Source organism: Lepisma saccharinum, chromosome 1 (assembly GCF_977018435.1).
Source record: "Lepisma saccharinum chromosome 1, izLepSacc3.1, whole genome shotgun sequence".
NCBI lineage: Eukaryota > Metazoa > Arthropoda > Insecta > Zygentoma > Lepismatidae > Lepisma > Lepisma saccharinum.
In genome coordinates this window covers 174,820,370-174,837,666 of record NC_139229.1, presented here as the reverse complement: position 1 = coordinate 174,837,666, position 17,297 = coordinate 174,820,370, and the positions used below count along the sequence as shown (strand labels likewise).

Sequence of the window (17,297 nt, the reverse complement as noted above, 5' to 3'; positions counted from 1 at the left end):
AAAGTGACTGCCCCTTATATCCTGCTTATATTAGGAGGGGAACAAATTCCCCGTAGAAAAGTGACTGCCCCCTTAAATCCTGCTTATATAAGCAGGGGGTATAATTTTCCCGTAGAAAAGTGACTGCCCCTTTAAATCGTGCTTATATTAGGAGGGGGTATAATTTCCCCGTAGAAAAGTGACTGCCCTATTAAATCCTGCTAATATGAGAAGGGGGTACAATTTCCCCGTAGAAAAGTGACTGCCCCCTTATATCCTGCTTATATTAAGAGGGGGTACAATTTCCCCGTAGAAAAGTGACTGTCCCCTTATATCCTGCTTATATTAGGAGGGGGTACAAATTCCCCGTAGAAAAATGACTGCCCTATTAAATCCTGCAAATATGAGAAGGGGGTGTAACGGGGAATTTGGACTCCGTAGAAAAGTGACTGTACAGTCAATTTTCTACAGAGAAAAATGGCTGCCCTTTTCAGTTCCCGTCAATTAAGCAGGGGGTAAAATATCCCCGTAGAAAAATGACTGCCTCTCAATTCCCACTTAAAAGAGGGGGTACAAATTCCCCGTAGAAAAGTGACTGCCCAATTAAATCCTGCTTATATTAGGAGGGGGTAAAATTTCCCCGTAGAAAAGTGAATGCCCTCTCAAATACTGCTTATATTAGGAGGGGGTACAATTTCCCCGTGGAAAAGTGACTGCCCCCTTATATCCTGCTAATATGAGAAGGGGGTACAATTTCCCCGTAGAAAAGTGACTGCCCCTTTAAATCCTGCTTATATTAGGAGGGGGTATAATTTCCCCGTAGAAAAGTGACTGCCCCTTTAAATCCTGCTTATATTAGGAGGGGGGTATAATTTCCCCGTAGAAAAGTGACTGCCTTATTAAATCCTGCTAATATGAGAAGGGGGTACAATTTCCCCGTAGAAAAGTGACTGCCCTATTAAATCCTGCTAATATGAGAAGGGGGTACAATTTCCCCGTAGAAAAGTGACTGCCCTATTAAATCCTGCTAATATGAGAAGGGGGTACAATTTCCCCGTAGAAACGTGACTGCCCCCTTATATCCTGCTTATATTAGGAGGGGGTACAAATTCCCCGTAGAAAAGTGACTGCCCCCTTAAATCCTGCTTATATTAGGAGGGGGTATAATTTCCCCGTAGAAAAGTGACTGCCCCTTTAAATCCTGCTTATATTAGGAGGGGGTATAATTTCCCCGTAGAAAAGTGACTGCCCTATTAAATCCTGCTAATATGAGAAGGGGGTACAATTTCCCCGTAGAAAAGTGACTGCCCCCTTATATCCTTCTTATATTAGGAGGGGGTACAAATTCCCCATAGAAAAGTGACTGCCCCCTTAAATCCTGCTTATATTAGGAGGGGGTATAATTTCCCCGTAGAAAAGTGACTGCCCCTTTAAATCCTGCTTATATTAGGAGGGGGTATAATTTCCCCGTAGAAAAGTGACTGCCCTATTAAATCCTGCTAATATGAGAAGGGGGTACAATTTCCCCGTAGAAAAGTGACTGCCCCTTATATCCTGCTTAAATTAGGAGGGGGTACAAATTCCCCGTAGAAAAGTCACTGCCCCCTTAAATCCTGCTTATATTAGGAGGGGGTACAATTTCCCCGTAGAAAAGTGACTGCCCCCTTATATCCTGCTTATATTAGGAGGGGGTACAAATTCCCCGTAGAAAAGTGACTGCCCCCTTAAATCCTGCTTATACTGTAAATAGAGAAAAACTTTGGGACAAATTGTGGGAAACGGGAATGTCGGCCATGATGATAAACGCAATAAAGGCAATATATTCAAAAGTAGAATTCTGTGTACGTTGTCAAGTGGATACCGTGACAGAGAAACGAAAATCGGAAGCGGGGGTAAAGCAAGGATGTGTTCTGTCACCCCTGCTCTTCACTCTCTATATAAATGATATAGTGGCGTATGTAGAGGGTGAAGAAGCCGACACCCCCAAGGTCGGGACGACAAGGGTACCGACGCTCTTGTTCGCAGATGATGTGGTTCTGATCTCGGAGACAAATGCCGGCCTACAAAGGGCTCTGGACGGGTTGGAAAGATACAGCAGAGAATCCAAACTTCAAGTAAATCTTACAAAAACAAAAATTATGGTGTTCAAGAACGGATATGTATATGGAAAAGACGAAAGGTGGACTTTCAGAGGGCAAGAATTAAAAAGGGTAAAAAGAATAAAATACTTGGGATTAGTTCTCACTATGGCAGGGACGTGGACAAGACATATGCAAACGGTACAAGGAAAGGCTGGGGCAATAACAAATGAAATAATGCGGACAGTATGGAAATTGGAGAAATACGATATACATTTTGTGGAAAAACTGTATCGCACATTATTAATAGGGTCAATAGGGTACGGGATGGAGATATGGGGAGCAAAGGGGGGCCATGTCTAAACAGAATCTAATGCACATTTTACAAATGGGCTTTGCATATCAGCATGGGCACTGCAAACTGCGGCGTACTACGGGAACTGGGACTGGTAAGGGGGAATACGTGGGGTATGTTGAGAAGGGTTAAATACTGGGCGACATTAATATCGAGAAGGGAGAACTCGGTAAAAGGGCAAGCGCTGATGCAACAGGTACAAGGGGAGGAAATGGGAACATGGGCGAAAGAGATCAGAGGTAAACTATACGAAATTGGACTGGAATGGATATGGGAGGGGGAACACGTCGACCAGGGGACATTGCAATTAGTGAAACAAAGATTAGAGGATATAGATAGGCAGGAAATAATAGCGGAACGTGAAACCAAGAGATCGCTCGAACTCCAAAGAAGGGGACCGCGGGAATGGGGACAAGTACCGTACATCAAGAAGGTGAGCATGGTGGCAAGAAAGGGGTTGGCATGGATCAGGCTAGGGGGATGGAGACACAACACAGTAAAAATGAGGAAGGGATATATAAATGCGTATTATGCAATGGTGATGATGGGACAGAACATTTATTCTTATGTCAGGACACGCGCGTTCTGCAGGAGGAGAAGCTAAGCAACATCAGCTTGGAAATTGTGTTCCAATCAATCGTAGTGCAAAGGAACATGGAACTATTGGAAAAAGTTGGGGTATATTTACAAACAGTTAGGGGGAAAAGAAGTGTTGCAGAGAGACGGGATAAGGAAGAGGAATAAGTGTTAGTTTAAGTGAGAACAGTTAAAACGACCAGAACTGCTACTTAACAACTATACGGAATTTAATGGAAAGTGTAGTGTGTAAGAAAAATCATAGTTGTGTAATACGAATAGATGTAGAGCGCACAACCGATGGCTCGCACATGATATGAGCAATAAAATACTCACTTTTCTACGGGGAAATTGTACCCCCTTCTCATATTAGCAGGATTTAATAGGGCAGTCACTTTTCTACGGGGAAATTGTACCCCCTTCTCATATTAGCAGGATTTAATAGGGCAGTCACTTTTCTACGGGGAAATTGTACCCCCTTCTCATATTAGCAGGATTTAATAGGGCAGTCATTTTTCTACGGGGAAATTGTACCCCCTTCTCATATTAGCAGGATTTAAAGCGGCAGTCACTTTTCTACGGGGAAATTGTACCCCCTTCTCATATTAGCAGGATTTAATAGGGCAGTCACTTTTCTACGGGGAAATTATACCCCCTCCTAATATAAGCACGATTTAAAGGGGCAGTCACTTTTCTACGGGGAAATTATACCCCCTCCTACTATAAGCAGGATTTAAGGGGGCAGTCACTTTTCTACGGGGAATTTGTACCCCCTCCTAATATAAGCAGGATATAAGGGGGCAGTCACTTTTCTACGGGGAATTTGTACCCCCTCCTAATATAAGCAGGATATAAGGGGGCAGTCACTTTTCTACGGGGAAATTGTACCCCCTTCTCATATTAGCAGGATTTAATAGGGCAGTCACTTTTCTACGGGGAAATTATACCCCCTCCTAATATAAGCACGATTTAAAGGGGCAGTCACTTTTCTACGGGGAAATTATACCCCCTCCTAATATAAGCAGGATTTAAAGGGGCAGTCACTTTTCTACGGGGAAATTGTACCCCCTTCTCATATTAGCAGGATTTAATAGGGCAGTCACTTTTCTACGGGGAAATTGTACCCCCTTCTCATATTAGCAGGATTTAATAGGGCAGTCATTTTTCTACGGGGAAATTGTACCCCTTCTCATATTAGCAGGATTTAATAGGGCAGTCACTTTTCTACGGGGAAATTGTACCCCCTTCTCATATTAGCAGGATTTAATAGGGCAGTCATTTTTCTACGGGGAAATTGTACCCCCTTCTCATATTAGCAGGATTTAATAGGGCAGTCACTTTTCTACGGGGAAATTGTACCCCCTTCTCATATTAGCAGGATTTAATAGGGCAGTCACTTTTCTACGGGGAAATTGTACCCCCTTCTCATATTTGCAGGATTTAATAGGGCCGTCATTTTTCTACGGGGAATTTGTACCCCCTCCTAATATAAGCAGGATATAAGGGGACAGTCACTTTTCTACGGGGAAATTATACCCCCTCTTAATATAAGCAGGATATAAGGGGGCAGTCACTTTTCTACGGGGAAATTGTACCCCCTTCTCATATTAGCAGGATTTAATAGGGCAGTCACTTTTCTACGGGGAAATTATACCCCCTCCTAATATAAGCAGGATTTAAAGGGGCAGTCACTTTTCTACGGGGAAATTATACCCCCTCCTAATATAAGCAGGATTTAAGGGGGCAGTCACTTTTCTACGGGGAATTTGTACCCCCTCCTAATATAAGCACGATATAAGGGGGCAGTCACTTTTCTACGGGGAATTTGTACCCCCTCCTAATATAAGCAGGATATAAGGGGGCAGTCACTTTTCTACGGGGAAATTGTACCCCCTTCTCATATTAGCAGGATTTAATAGGGCAGTCACTTTTCTACGGGGAAATTATACCCCCTCCTAATATAAGCACGATTTAAAGGGGCAGTCACTTTTCTACGGGAAAATTATACCCCCTCCTAATATAAGCAGGATTTAAGGGGGCAGTCACTTTTCTGCGGGGAAATTGTACCCCCTTCTCATATTAGCAGGATTTAATAGGGCAGTCACTTTTCTACGGGGAAATTGTACCCCCTTCTCATATTAGCAGGTTTTAATAGGGCAGTCACTTTTCTACGGGGAAATTATACCCCCTCCTAATATAAGCAGGATTTAAGGAGGCAGTCATTTTTCTACGGGGAATTTGTACCCCCTCCTAATATAAGCAGGATATAAGGGGGCAGTCACTTTTCTACGGGGAAATTGTACCCCCTTCTCATATTAGCAGGATTTAATAGGGCAGTCACTTTTCTACGGGGAAATTGTACCCCCTTCTCATATTAGCAGGATTTAATAGGGCAGTCACTTTTCTACGGTGAAATTATACCCCCTCCTAATATAAGCAGGATTTAAAGGGGCAGTCACTTTTCTACGGGGAAATTATACCCCCTCCTAATATAAGCAGGATTTAAGGGGGCAGTCACTTTTCTATGGGGAATTTGTACCCCCTCTTTTAAGTGGGAATTGAGAGGCAGTCATTTTTCTATGGGGATATTTTACCCCCTGCTTAATTGACGGGAACTGAAAAGGGCAGTCATTTTTCTCTGTAGAAAATTGACTGTATAGTCATTTTTCTACGGAGTCCAAATTCCCCGTTACACCGGCTCAAGGGTTGTTGCGCAATAGAGGTTTTCTTTTTAAGTCTACTGCTACGTTACTCCTTCAATATTAAAATGGCTCTTGCTGTCACTGGTATACCTTTTATTTATTTATTGTTTTGCGATTCTTGAACAAGAATACCCGCTTTTGCCAATTGAAGTTTTTTTCAATTCAGAACTGGCGTAAGTTTTACTCTTTTCCATCAGGGAACGATGTAATTTGTAAAAATAAATGGGTTCACAAAACTGTGATCTGAACATTTAAAACGCGTATAAAGAAATACAAACCATATTGAAAGTATTTACAGTGTGTGGAAATTATTAGTTCTACTCACAGAATTGTATTAAGAACCACAGTTGCCTATACGATAGAGTAGTGTCGCCTAGTAGTCAAGGAATCCCGGTTTTTGGTTTCGATTGAAATCAAAATAAATTTCATCTAAACATCACTCATCCTCACCCTCGCACTTAGTCAACAGTCAGAATGTGACGCTAAATAGCAAACACTCATCAGATTTTACTTTTGATCTTGCAAGTCATTACTATGTGTTCCGATATTTCGATTTTGCCCAGCTAAGCCCATTCATACGAATTGAGGCGATATTGTTTCCACTGTCTACGAAAATTGATTTAAGACTTCATACAGAACTGCCTACAACAACGACAAACTCCCCACTTCGGGAAGGAGGCACAGGGCTTAACTTTACAATTCATGAAAAAAGAAAAAAAAGGAAGCGAATAAGCCCTATTATAGAAGACTGAATTGTTTTGCTTTTCTATTTTGCACACATTTTTCAGAAAGGAATCAGCCTCACAATAATACGAGTTCCCTCTATACAATAAATACCAAGAGAAATACAATAGTTATTAGTTGATAGCCATAAATATAATTTGGTTAATATTGCAGTTGTCGATCGATACGTTTGCAACATTTTGATTCAGTTTCATGCGCAACTAACATGACACCTTTCCAGAGTTGGTTAAGTTACTTAAAAAAGTAACATGTTACCGTTGCGTTGCGACTGTCATACAATTAAAACATTTTACTGTTTACGCAAGTATAACATCTGTTCTCTGTAGTGTATGTTTTTCACTTTACATGCACAAATTTAAAACAACACAACAAATCAGGTTTCATCCCGGCATATAAGTACATCCAGTTCTGAATTTGTAAAGGTAACGAAATACCGTTCCAATGAAATTTGGAAATTCGTTACGTTATTCCAAAACTCTACGTCTTGTTTGGTGATTCGATTATACAAGTACGAAGAACGCAGATGCCGATCAATGCACGTGATGCGATGGGTAAGAGGCTGGTTGCTACGACAACTACATGTTATTCAACTACGATCTGTCATTCAAGCGCCCTTATGGTTTCACTGTTACGTATAAGTGGCTTCGCTGACGTGTACACGCTTATATCAAGGTAAAACTTTATATTTTCCTCTCTCTCTTCTATTTAAAAACACTTTTAAAAAAAATCCGATTTTCTTTTGGAAACGGCGAATTTTATATATTCACTCCCAAAGAGGTGGTTGAATAGCTCTATATTTCGGTTATCCATACTAATAGTATACGATTACATATCGACTGCTTATACAAGATCTGTTAACACGGTACTAACGAAACATTCACCAAATTGTAATGTAGTATTGATTTTTGTCCTTCAGTTTGTAAGGCATACATACATTACTTCTGCTACACGTCATGACTGTGCACTTTCTTGACAACAGTAAAAACAAAGAAAGAAAGACACAGTTGCTCAATAAACAAGAAAAAGAGGAAAAGAAGTGGCCAAGAATTAAACAACAAAGGCAAAAGGATAGTACATAGAATACACGAGACGAGACGGGCCAAAAGTAATAGGAACATGAAAGTGCACTGCAGAGGAATTTTGCTAATTAGAATTCTGCGACAGTCACAGAGTTGGCAGACGGCATGTATTTTAACTGCACCAGTTCACCTTGAGAAGAAAAGTTCACGAAACCTGCTTTCCCACTGGGTAAGCAGATCACGAGTTAACATTTAGTGCAAACTTTGTGGAGTAGGATAGCAGAACATGCAGAATAAGAATATAGGTTCCAAAAGAAAATTAGTTTCAAATTGAAACCCTTTTCTGATTCTTTTAAAAGGTAGGCTTAAATTCATTTGAAAATCCGCTGACCGATTTTGCTCAAAATGCAATTGAGGTATCCAATTGCCGACACCACCAGCTCAATAAGCTGTAATTTCACGACAGCGTCCTCTACCCTTGCCCCTCCTCAACTATTTCGAGGTGTTTATTACCAAATTGTAGTACAAGTGTAAGTGACGTCCGAGAATTTTGTTTCTTATGCTCCGAAAATCTACCTACCTGCACAAACAAGGGTGCCATTTTTTCCCCCTGAAGGGCCCAGCTTCCAATTAAAAAAAGTGTTAACAACTTGCAATGTCTACCACTCATCCCCCTACGAAATGTCTTGGTCTACACTAGACTTTTTTTCTTTATGGCTTCTCATTCGTGAAATAAAATACTGTCTCCTTGATTCAACAAGATAAATAATTCTCTTTCATTGTTTGTTTGTTTGTTTGAATTGTCGTCTTAAGTCTGCTTTATGCACAGATACGCTAATCGGAACTGGACTTACGGCTTAAAGTGGGATCCGAACCACTGTAACTCATTGATTTTACACAAGCTTCTTGATTGTGTGATCAACACGAGATGTCGCTTCAAAGTGAAGATCACTGTAATCAAATGACATGGATGGAGAAATTCAGACCCTTTTAAGATTTTGCGTGAAGACAGGGAACAAGACTATAAAGGACCATATCCAGGGCTGCAATAAAAAAAAAAGCATCTTAATACAGCTCAGTTGTCCAACAAATATGTGATACAAACTTGTGTTCAGCTGATTTTACGTAAAAACCTTGAATCGGAGATCAATAAATTGCAGTTTGCCAACCTCACTTCCACGTGGTACACTCTGGACTGCATTTTGCAGACTAACAAGGCTCTGACGTCTAGACCTACAACCAGTATAATCTTCGTAAGACTGGGTGTGTTTTGTTGTGCTGAGTGGCTTTTTACAGCCTCAGCTTTTAACCAAGGTAAGAATATTTTAATCCTCAGAAACGTGTTATATTTTTATTATGTTAAGGGGCTGGGCCCCGTATAGTACGACGGGTGCAAAATAGCCTAAGTGCTGACGAACCCAAAATTTTAATTTCAAATTTAAAAATTCAAATTGCAGTATTTTACCATATTGAGAGACGAACCTTCAGACTAGTTGGAACAGAATAAACTTCACAGTGATTTCATTTATTTCTCTATCCAACTACTGTATATTAGGAATGGCCAGATCCGGATCCTGGCGGATCCGGTTGGTTCCGGATCCTAAAATTTTTCGGATCCGGATCCGTTTTGCCATCCCACATGAGCGCTTCTTTGGAAAGTAAGAATGTGTTTATAACATATTGTTACCTGCTAATATACACATATATATATAATATAGTACATACATACATACATTCATACATACACACACACACACATATACCAGGTGGTTATAATTAAAGTGACGGTATTCAGAGTGGTACAGCACGGGCTGTAATGAGAGTAGCAGTCTGAAACTTCGTAGATATGCTAATGAAGCAATGCGCTCGCGAATTATGGAAAAAAAAAATAGTTCCAATTCTCGCCACCAGGGCAAAAAATGGCGCTGTAAGCAGTCAAAACGTGGAATTTTCCGTAACTCTGACGTCAAAGTCGGTGACATTGCCTAACCATTGTGTGAGCTCCCTGGTTGTTGTTGTTGACGCTTGTTGATTTTTAATTTAGTAATGTTCCTGTAATTCGAATAGTGAAATTGTAGCGATATTTTATTACAAAGAGTATTGTTTTCTGCGATTTATAGTGTTTTTCCTGTAACTATACAAAGTTTTGACTGCTTATAGCGCCATTTTTTACCCTGGTGGCGAGAATTGGAACTTTTTTTTCATAATTCGCGAGCGCATTGCTTCATTAGCATATCTACGAAGTTTCAGACTGCTACTCTCATTACAGCCCGTGCTGTACAACTCTGAACACCGTCACTATATATATATAGTGTGTGTGTGTGTGCGCGATTTGTAATTAATACACTTACAAGGAAGGTCTAAGTCTCCCCCTCCGATTTCCATGAAGCTTGGCAGGTGTATAGAGCGGCCCAAAGAAATACGTGTTTTTTTGTTTCGGCTAAAAAACAGTTTTAGGGGGCAACCCCCCCCCCCTCAAATGTCAAAATGAGGACAAATTGAAGTGGGAATTGACCCCTATGTCCCCCTCCGATTTCCATGAAACTTGGCAGTGTATAGAGGGGCCCAATGGAAGAAATACGTGTTTTTGTGTTTCAGCTAAAAAAAACGGTTTTAGGGGGCAAAACCCCCCCTCAAATGTCAAGATGAAGACAAATTGACGCGGGGATCTGACGCCTGTGTCCCACTCAGATTTCCATGAAATTTGGCATGTGTATGGAGGGGCCCAAAGGAAGAAGTACGTGTTTTTGTGTTTCAGCTAAAAAATTGTTTTAGGGGGCTACCCCCCCCTCAAATGCTAAGATGAGGAGAAATTGAAGTGGGGATCTGACGCCGAAACCATGTAAATATGGCATAGGAAGAAACAGGGAGCATTGGGTGCCTCTATGCACCTGCCAAATTTCATGGAAATCGGAGGGGGACACAGGGGTCAAATGCCCACTTAAATTTGTCGTCATCTTGACATTTGAGGGGGGTTTGCCCCTAAAACAGTTTTTTTAGCCGAAACAAAGAAACACGTATTTCTTCCTTTGGACCCGTTTATACACCTGCCAAGTTTCATGGATATCGGAGGGGGACACAGGGGTCAGATCCTCGCTTCAATTTGTAATCATCTTGACATTTGAGGGGGGGGGGGGGGTGTTGCCCCCTAGAACAGTTTTTTAGCCGAAACAAAAAACACGTATTTCTTCCTTTGGGCTCCTCTATACACCTGCGAAGGTTCATGGAAATCGGAGGGGGACACTTAGATAACATCCCTTGTTAGTCTTACACTTAGTAATTATATAACACTGCATATATTATAATGTTTTATTTTAATTTTTAAAACTGTAAGTGTAGAACAATTGTATAATTTTTGTATAATACGTATTTCTATCCTGTTAAATGTGTTAGAGGTTTCATCCTGGAATGGAATGTCTCACACTTATGTGTGTTTCCATTTCCAATACATTCGAATGACTACATATTCGTTTCAATGGCATTTACAAAATCACCTCTGACATTTTATGTTAAACAAGTAAGATTATTTGTGTGCACAAGTGTGTTAGCCGATGCGTAGCAAATTATTTTAGGGAACAACACTTGAAAAAAAAAATCTTGAAGGACTAACTAATGAAAAATTTCTTTGTAATCGAAGATCATAATACCTTTTAAGGTGTGGTAATATAATGGGATTTAGATACGAAACACTCGGATCCGGATCCGGATCCAGACCCGAAACTTTTGAACCCAGATCCGGATCCAGACCCAAAACTTTCGGACCCGGATCCAGATTTTTCGGATCCGGATCCGCTTGGCCATCCCTACTGTATATGTTCGAGAAGACAGTTTATTTCATGCTGATATACAGGGTGAGCATAAAGTCTTTCCCTGATTATGAATATTTATATCTCAACTTCCACGGTAGATAGGCAAATAAAACATATGGCAATAAGTAGTGCAATGCATCAAGTTTTTTCCATTTCTTTGTTTTGTCTGATTCTTATTCTCTTGTCTGATTTCTTCTTCTCTTGTGTTTCAGGTAGCGTAATTTTCAGATGAAGCGACGTTTCACATATCTGGGAAAGTAGACAGACATAATATCCGGATATGGGGGTCTGAGAACCCACACGTCGTGTTACAGCACATAAGGGACAGCCCAAAAGTGAATGTTTGGTGTGGCTTAATGCACAACAAAATTATTGGACCGTTCTTTTTCATTGAGCCTACAATTACGTCAACAGTTTACCTGGACATGTTGAAACTTTACGTTGCGCCTCAGTTCAAGGAATTTCAACCATGGGTAGTGTTTCAACAAGATGGTGCACCGCCACACTGGGAGTTAACTGTTCGCCAGTTCTTGCATGACACCTTTCCAGACAGATGGATCGGTAGACGGTCCCATATCTCAACTTCCACGGTAGATAGGCAAATAAAACATATATGACAATAAGTAGTGCAATGCATCAAGTTTTTTCCATTTCTTTGTTTTGTCTGATTCTTATTCTCTTGTCTGATTTCTTCTTCTCTTGTGTTTCAGGTAGCGTAATTTTCAGATGAAGCGACGTTTCACATATCTGGGAAAGTAGACAGACATAATATCCGGATATGGGGGTCTGAGAACCCACACGTCGTGTTACAGCACATAAGGGACAGCCCAAAAGTGAATGTTTGGTGTGGCTTAATGCACAACAAAATTATTGGACCGTTCTTTTTCATTGAGCCTACAATTACGTCAACAGTTTACCTGGACATGTTGAAACTTTACGTTGCGCCTCAGTTCAAGGAATTTCAACCATGGGTAGTGTTTCAACAAGATGGTGCACCGCCACACTGGGAGTTAACTGTTCGCCAGTTCTTGCATGACACCTTTCCAGACAGATGGATCGGTAGACGGTCCCATATCTTGGCCACCGCGTTCGCCGGACATAACCCCTCTTGACTTTTTTTATGGGGTTACGTTAAGGACACAGTGTTTAGTTCACCAGTTCCTGATATGCAAACTCTTCAGACACGAATACGGGATGCTATAGAGACAGTGACGGAAGAGATGTTGGCAAATACATGGAGAGAAATTGAGTATCGCCTAGACGTTCTAAGGGCAACAAAGGGAGCACATGTCGAAGTGTACTGATAACAAAACATTACGAGTTAAGCTACCATTTCCAACAAACCACAGATCTGTATCTAGCATAGTTATTTAGCAATAAAAGTTTGTAATCAGGGAAAGACTTTATGCTCACCCTGTATTACATGGCTGCTGAAACCAGGCCAGAGACAATTTTGAACACTTGTTAGTACTTAGCCTGAATATGTAAAATTTATTTGGCCTCTGCTTTGACAAATCTGTAAACATTGGAAGCCACATCAATGGTGCCAGACTTGAACCAGGGAGACGTATCCCAGGGTCACTAACAGTTTGAATCTCGCAGCTACGAGCGAACTGTCAATCCGTGCGATTCGGTGTAATGAGACACACTTGTCCTTTCTTTCAAAGAACATATGAACGGCGAAAATGCTCAAAGATTCCATGGGGGGTGTGTGCGTGTGTGATATGACGTTTATCGAGACACACGACTCGTTATCAGGTTTCTTCACCACATGAAACCTATTGTAACTCTCTAATAATCTGTGTGAGAAAAATAGAGCTGTATCTTCAACAAAAGCGTAATTGTTGTCTCTAAGTGAAAAAATTTGCAACCAACTTCAATGCATTGTCAACATTTCTACATGACTTGTCAAATTTTGGGAAGAGTCTGGGGCTGGTGAGCCCATGTCTGGCCACGACAATGCATACAAACAAACCCCACGGTGTAAACAGTCTATTGAGGGCCAAGACCAGCCAAGTTGCTTTCGTTGGGTGGTGCATGATCAATGTACCCAGTCCCATAACTGTGGTTTTATGGCTTTAAAGGCTGGCATCTGCCACTATTGCTCACAAGAAGGCTCCCCAATTGTCCTCACAATGCTGGATCAACACAAATTTCTGAAACTAGTTAACTAACCAGTAGGCTAAATGGGAGCAGCAGTTTTTGGAACACAAGCAGAAGATAAAAAGGGCATTCACACCACAAGGAAGATCGTAATTCAGTTTTCTTTTCTAAATTCAGAACTAGGCCTCTTTCTCAGCTGGACAAAACCGGTCTTCCACCAGAATAAGAAAGACAGCTTCCTGTTTCTCAGACTTCAGTAGTGGGCCTCCCTCATGGCATGGTGGGAAAGTCCCCCCATTGTAATCAAGGAGTCCTGAGATAACTGATGGAGGCACATAGTGGTTTGCCTCCCACTTTAAACTGTAAATCCAGTCCCAATTAGCCTATCAGTGCAAGTGAACTTAAAACGAAACTAACCAAGACTTCAGTATGGTTGCCTAGATGTAAAGCATCCAACCAATTTTAGTACCAGAGGAGAGGGGGACAGCTACTTCCAACTGCCCACAACAAACTATTGGTGACTAAATTGTGTATGTAGATGTTTGGTTCTTTTTTTTTATGGGGGGAGTCAAACTTTCTGAGCTTAGCAAATATGATTCCATTCTTAAATTTGCATTTATACTTTTATTAACTAGCATTGCTTTTCTGCTACTTTTGGATAATCACGATGATGAGAATAAATGGTGATTAAGATGAAATTCAGGAAGAACATCTATGCCCATGCTAGAGTTTGAACTTGGAATTTTCCATAGTAAAATATCAAGTCAACCCTCAACACAGTCAACCATCAAGGCACCAAGTGCACTTGGAGTCTTAGCTTGCACCAGCTAAATCATTTTCGAAAATTCCTCTACTTTCGATAAACTGCTATGATAATGCAAATTCTGAAAAAAATACATTTTTAGAATTCTGTTGAAGCATTGAAGTGAATCTTCGCTTTCAGTTATAGATATTTGTAACAGAAAAAATCTTAGTGCCACAAAACTATCAAATATCTAAGGAGGGGGGAGGGGTTAACTACACAAATATCTAGTTGAATGCTATACAAGAAATTCTAAACTGATGTTATCTTTCATAATTTAGAATATCATGATGGTTTGTTAAAAGGAGGAGAAATCTTAAAAACAAATTTGCTGCTGTAAGTCCAAGGTCCAGCATGCCTTAATGTCGAATATTTATGTAACTATATTTATTGCACAAAAGATGAAAAAAAAACCTATTATTCATACCTTTTCTTCAATTTGGAGTTCAATACGTTAATCTCTGTGCTAAGGAAATAATATTGTTTCTTGCATACTTTGGAGAATGTCCAAATTGGATGGTATAAGCATGCATACACACACATCAGCTCACCCTAATTCATAAGACATTCTACGTTAGTAATCCTTCACTACCTTGAATTTTCAAAAACATTTCATCCTGATTATATTCTTTATTTCAGTATCAAGTGACAAAAAACAACACATTAAAACCAAGCAAGCACATATGACTATATTTATGCTCTGAAACATCTAGGTACAAAGTTATAAAAAGAAGTAGCCTCCTACTTTTGAAGCAGTATAGAATTTTTTTAAAAAAAATTTTTACAAATCATTTTATAGTTCCTCTATTAAAACAAACCATTATATTCAATGTCACACAAATACAGGGATTTCAAAATAATGAGTAAGTTTTCCTTGATATTGGCTGTCATAGACAAGACCAGAACATACACTTTTTGCCTTAGTAATCTACACAGATGTTTTACAAACATCAGTTTTCAAATCACTGTCTAAGCAAGAAATGCACACCGTTGTTTCAAACTTGGCTGCACCTTGCAGAAGCAACCTATCAGAATTCCTTTGAACTTTAAAGCCTCTGTAAGTTCCGACGTGTCCGACGAGGTTTTACATTTTCTTTCACTTCATCTTGCTCTAGAAGTGATGCTAGAGAAGAAAGGCTTGATGTTTCAGACTTGAATAACTTTCTGTCGAGTTTTTGAGCTGATTTACTTACAGCTGCTGTTCTTGTAGCTTTGCCATCTTTTAAGGTATTTTCATTAGCAGATTTGGTCTTTGCCTTGCAAGGACGACCTCTTGGCTTATTTTTAGCTGGTTTTTCTGTTGATGGTGAGATGAACACGCTATCGTATGGATCAATGTCATTGCTTTTAGATCCGTATGAGGGCAAATCACTTGATAAAACATTTCCTACTGATTTCGAAGGTGTGTGCAGAGGACGAAGTGGATTCTTCGACTTGTTCCCGGCACCTGTTTCCTCAGGAGGATCGATGAATATTTCAGGAACTACTTTGCTCTTTCCTGCAGTACTTCTCTGTTGCTTTTTCTGCCTCACTATATCTCCTTTTGATGTCTTCTCTGCTGGCTCTTCTTTTGTCTTCTCTTTTGAACTTTCTACTGAATTTTGCACATCGTTGCTATCCCCGTCATCATCACTGTCAAATACCAAAGGTCGAACTTTCAACCTTCCAGCAGGTTTGATCTCATCATAATCAAAATCTGCCATCTTGGTACTGCTCTGAAGGATCCGCAAAGGTTTCATCTGACTATGTGGAGTTATGCATACTTTACGAACAGGTGTTATTGGTGCAGCCTCACAATTATCTGTACTTGCACTTGACAACATGGGTGCATCACGTAATGCTGAAAGACAAGTTACAAAAGATGTTATTTTATTTCCTCTTAGTGGAGGATAAACATATTTCACAGAATAAACTATCTTTTCAAAATATGCATTAACAGAATACTTTTCCCAGTATGGTATTATTAGGGACGATGCAAAAATAATGACCAAATTGTATCACTTTGTGTTTTGGAAATATTTTATCTAAAACATCCTGTTAATTATATTGATTATTTATTATATGTAATTTTAAAGCTAATTTATTGCTTATTTATTAGATGTAATTTTAAAGCTAATTTATTGCTTAATCTATGTGCCATAAAACAGTTTTTCTAACCCTTGATTTACATCGATTCTAGACTATTTCATATCACTGTCTAAGCAAGAAATGCACACCGTTGCTTCAAACTTGGCTGCAGCTTGCAGAAGCAACTCGAAATGTCATTAAAGCATGGGGTGAAGGAAGCGTTTTGTACAGTGCACAGGTAGTTTGAAAAATTCCATACCGGTGATGTGAGTCTCGAAGATGATGAGGGTCATTGGCATCCATTGGAAGGTGACAATGAACAACTGACAAGATGATCTGCTAAAAAAAATACACAAGAGGTTGCAGAAGAACTTGATATTAACTAATTGATCGCCATTTGAAGCAATTTGGAAAGATGAAAAAACTCTATAAGTGGGTACCTCACAAATTGAAAAAAGAACAAAAAAATTCGCCATTTTGAAGTGTGCTGTGCACCCCTTTTGAATATCAATAACAACCCATTACTCAAACGTATTGTGATGGGCAGGGCTCGAAAAAGCCAGGTCACCATGGTGACTAAAAATTTTAGCTTGGCGACTGTGATCTTTTGCTGTAATATTGCCATTTTTTAAGTTTCAGTGTACGAAAATTTGAAGATTCTAAGTTCAAATTGCAGTACAGCGTAAGTTAGCAAATGATTTTTTTTATCAACGTTCTGAACATTCTATAGAATCAGTAACAATTTCTTACTCTTTGTCCCCCAACCCCCCATTGCCCGCTTTCTCACATAATTTAGCGATGTTTTGAATACGGTTATGCTCAGCTTATAGACTGATTGATTTGCTTTATTTTACTTCGCTTTTTGTGCCACTTTTGGTTAATTTGCAAAGATGGTGATGAATGATGATTTTGATGAATGGACGCTCACAAACATCCAAGCCCAGTCCAGGATTCGAAACCGGGACCCCTGGCATCGTAGCGCACTGTGCTAACCACTCCACCACAAGGAATGGCTCAGCTTCTTATAGTATCCACAATTACTAGTAGGTGGTTTCCTGACGCC

The 17,297-nt window shown here is 40.0% G+C and overlaps 1 protein-coding gene across 1 annotated transcript in view; it reads right to left on the bottom strand.

Moving 5' to 3' along the window:
- Positions 1-14,789: 14,789 nt before the first annotated feature.
- LOC145987293 (uncharacterized) overlaps positions 14,790-17,297 on the bottom strand; it is an 85,639-nt gene continuing 83,131 nt past the window's right edge. The window contains exon 11 of the mRNA XM_083121811.1: positions 14,790-16,007. Within this exon, the coding sequence (XP_082977937.1) occupies positions 15,214-16,007 (794 nt within the window). The 3' untranslated portion in view covers positions 14,790-15,213. The remainder of the gene's footprint in view (positions 16,008-17,297) is intronic.